At 44.5% G+C, this 2,821-nt stretch overlaps 1 protein-coding gene across 1 annotated transcript in view; it reads right to left on the bottom strand.

Moving 5' to 3' along the window:
- The window catches only part of PPIC (peptidylprolyl isomerase C), a 10,915-nt gene extending 8,539 nt beyond the window's left edge, over positions 1-2,376 (bottom strand). Inside the window, exons 1-2 of the mRNA XM_026865764.1 lie at positions 2,345-2,376; positions 1,091-1,186 (exon numbers count right to left, since the gene is read on the bottom strand). Of these exons, the coding sequence (XP_026721565.1) occupies positions 1,091-1,186; positions 2,345-2,376 (128 nt within the window). The remainder of the gene's footprint in view (positions 1-1,090; positions 1,187-2,344) is intronic.
- Positions 2,377-2,821: the final 445 nt, after the last annotated feature.

Here is a 2,821-nt window from a genome sequence, read left to right as displayed (position 1 = left end):
CATCATATGGCCGAGGCGCGGGGACAGCGCCCGCCTGCAGGCCCCGCGGCTTTCTTCTGAGCGGGTTTTCCTACTTCTTGGGCACGGCGCGCTTCTAGGGTGAGCCCCAAACCCAGCCTGGGGTTTGAGGGTGGTTACAAATGCTGGAGGCGGGGGACGGACACAGGGGTCGTGGTGCCCGTTCCTTGTGGGGGGCGCGGGGTGGGGGCAGGAGGCCGTGTGTGCTCCTCGGGGGCTCAGCCTCGCCAGGCAGGAGCTAGACGGGGCCAGATAGCCCTGCTTTTGGCTTCAGCCAGTCCGTGTGCACGGGAGGCCTCCTTGAAGGTCCCACAAGTGGATGAAGTAGCCAAAATGGTGAATGTTCAGGGGAATTTGGAAGTGAGTCGTTGGTCTTTCATCTTTGACTTATTTAATGTGCTGAGTGGAAACAGGAACCTGTAAGGTGCTTGTTATACTTCGAGTTTCCATTCTTAGCAGCGGAGGTGCACTGCTTGGCACCCATGTCAGCACCCAGGCTTTGAACAATGAGGAGCTGCACCGAATGAATTCATCAAATGCAAATGTGTTTCCCAAGCCATTGCCTACCAAGACAGATGATGGATCCCAGTCTAGCAAATTATATTTAACACTGCCCTGTTACCTTCTCTGCTCAAAAACTCTGCATTCAGGATCTGTCCCAAATGGGGGTGTTGCTACAGTCCCTAGAAAATGTGCAAATGGTACCACACAGTGAAATTTGTGGCCTCCCAAGTACTAGCACATGGACAAATAATAATCAGTAGATACTGATACACAGCAAGCAGGAGGCTGACTATGATTTAGTAAACACACTCAGGATTAAATGCAGCAGCACTGTGTTTCTGGTAGACTGCAGAGCACCTACAGCAGAGAGACTGGTGCTGGTTGCAAATCCAGCCCAGAGCTCTGGTGGAGAATAAGCTCTACACTGCCACATCCACACTATCTGTGCTGCTGAGCCTCTCAGTTTGAGATTGTGCCTCAGCTGGCAAGTAGTAGACATAATAGTTGGTGCTGAAAAGTTGCTGTCTGCACTGTGTGCTTTTGGTGGTCTGTCCAGCTGACCTAATACCCAGTAGCAGTTGAAGACTGCTGGGCATGTTCCTGGGATGCATCTTCTGGTTTAGTTTCATCTGGCAGGAATCTAGTTTGTGGTGGCAAGACCTCCCTGCATGGAGAACCAAAGTACAGTAAGTGTGAATGTTGGAAAGATTCACTTCTAAAATCCATTTCTGACTCAAACTAAAACACACCATAGACATACCCTAATGCACACCTTTGACTAGATTGGTTATAGACTGGTTTTTGCAGGGGATGTCACTTTTCTGCAGTTACCCATTCTGTCCCACATGCTGCCTACACTAGTGCATCTAAGTGCAATGAGATTTCTCATCAAGCAACTACAGTAAAAAATAATTTCTCAGACAGAGCAGGAAGTGGTGGTTACTGATATAGCACATGAGCAGAAACACCAAATTATCATCTTGCTTAATTGATGACTGACACAAATAGATCCCCTTTCCTCAAGAGGTGTAAAATACCTGGGGTTGTAGCTCCTCAGTCAGAGAACCACTTAGACTTACCTAGGGCTTAACTTTGACAAGTGACCCACGTGCTGGCATTCTGTAAAACTGAAGACTTTACCAAAGCCCTGCCTGTGGGGAGTCACAGTCAGCACTGTGAGCTGTGGAGCTTCAGGCAATGGTTCAAGACATTTACCCAGTTTCCCTATAGTTCATTAGACCTGTTCAGTTTAGTGCTGAAACAAAACTAGTTTGTGTGTTGTATAGGTGGTTAAAGTACTTTGATCCTGTTGCTAGTGGTGGCTATATTTCACACATTCTTCTTTAAATATCAAAGTAGGCCCAAAATTTCACTGTCTCTGCTAGATTCTTTGATATGTCAAAGCACTTTCAGCGAGTATGAGAGTTTACTTGGAATAAACTAAGTATGTGTTCATTTTCTCTGCTGGATTGATAAGGTATTGAGAATTTTAAATTATGATTCAGCTGCCTTCCTTGCATTGCATCACCACATAATAATGGTGTTTGACTCACTCTGAAGTTAAGATTCACTGCAGGAATATAACAAAATCCAAAGGTACACTGATTTGTTGCGATAGTTGGGTATAAACTGTAAATTGACTGTATTATTGTACAGTTATGTATGTTAGAAAATAGTTAGGGTTTTTATGTAAATACAGAAATCTTTTGCAGCCCAGATATGTACCTAATCACATAAATCTCAATAGTTAAAATTCAGATGGTGAAAACTTAGCATTTTCATCTCTCTTTATCACCATATCACCTTTATTACAACTACTTACTCAGTATTTGTCTGCATTGAGGTTGTTGTCATGCTTACGCTAAACAAGGAATGTTACAGACTGTGGGATGGTCAGGGGAATATGATGACAATGGAAAAAGGTTCTTCCTGAAGCATATATGAGGGCATGTTAAAATTCTTCAGTACTCTGAAGATGATATTTTTAGGTCTGGGCTGAGTGGGAAGAGACCCATGTAGGACAGATCATTTTTGATACTCTAGGTGCATGCAAGTCACAAGGTGAATGCTGACGCAAATGTGGAAAAAGGTGGAGCCATAACTAATTCTAAGTTTTGAAAGAAGACAAATACTGGCTGATGGGACTGTATTTTCTCAGAGCAGTTCAGTCAGAGTAGTACACCGGTTCAAATCGTGAGGTGCAGAGGAACAAGCAAGGAGCCGGGAAGACAGGAAAAGATGGTCTGGCCAGTCCAGTATTAATTTAAAACTCCTTAATACAGAAGAGCCTGTTCAGTGT

This window comes from Athene cunicularia (genome assembly GCF_003259725.1).
Source record: "Athene cunicularia isolate RWA chromosome Z unlocalized genomic scaffold, athCun1 chrZ_part1, whole genome shotgun sequence".
Classification (NCBI taxonomy): domain Eukaryota; kingdom Metazoa; phylum Chordata; class Aves; order Strigiformes; family Strigidae; genus Athene; species Athene cunicularia.
Note: the sequence above shows the minus strand (reverse complement) of the source record. Positions and strands in the feature narration are given on the sequence as shown.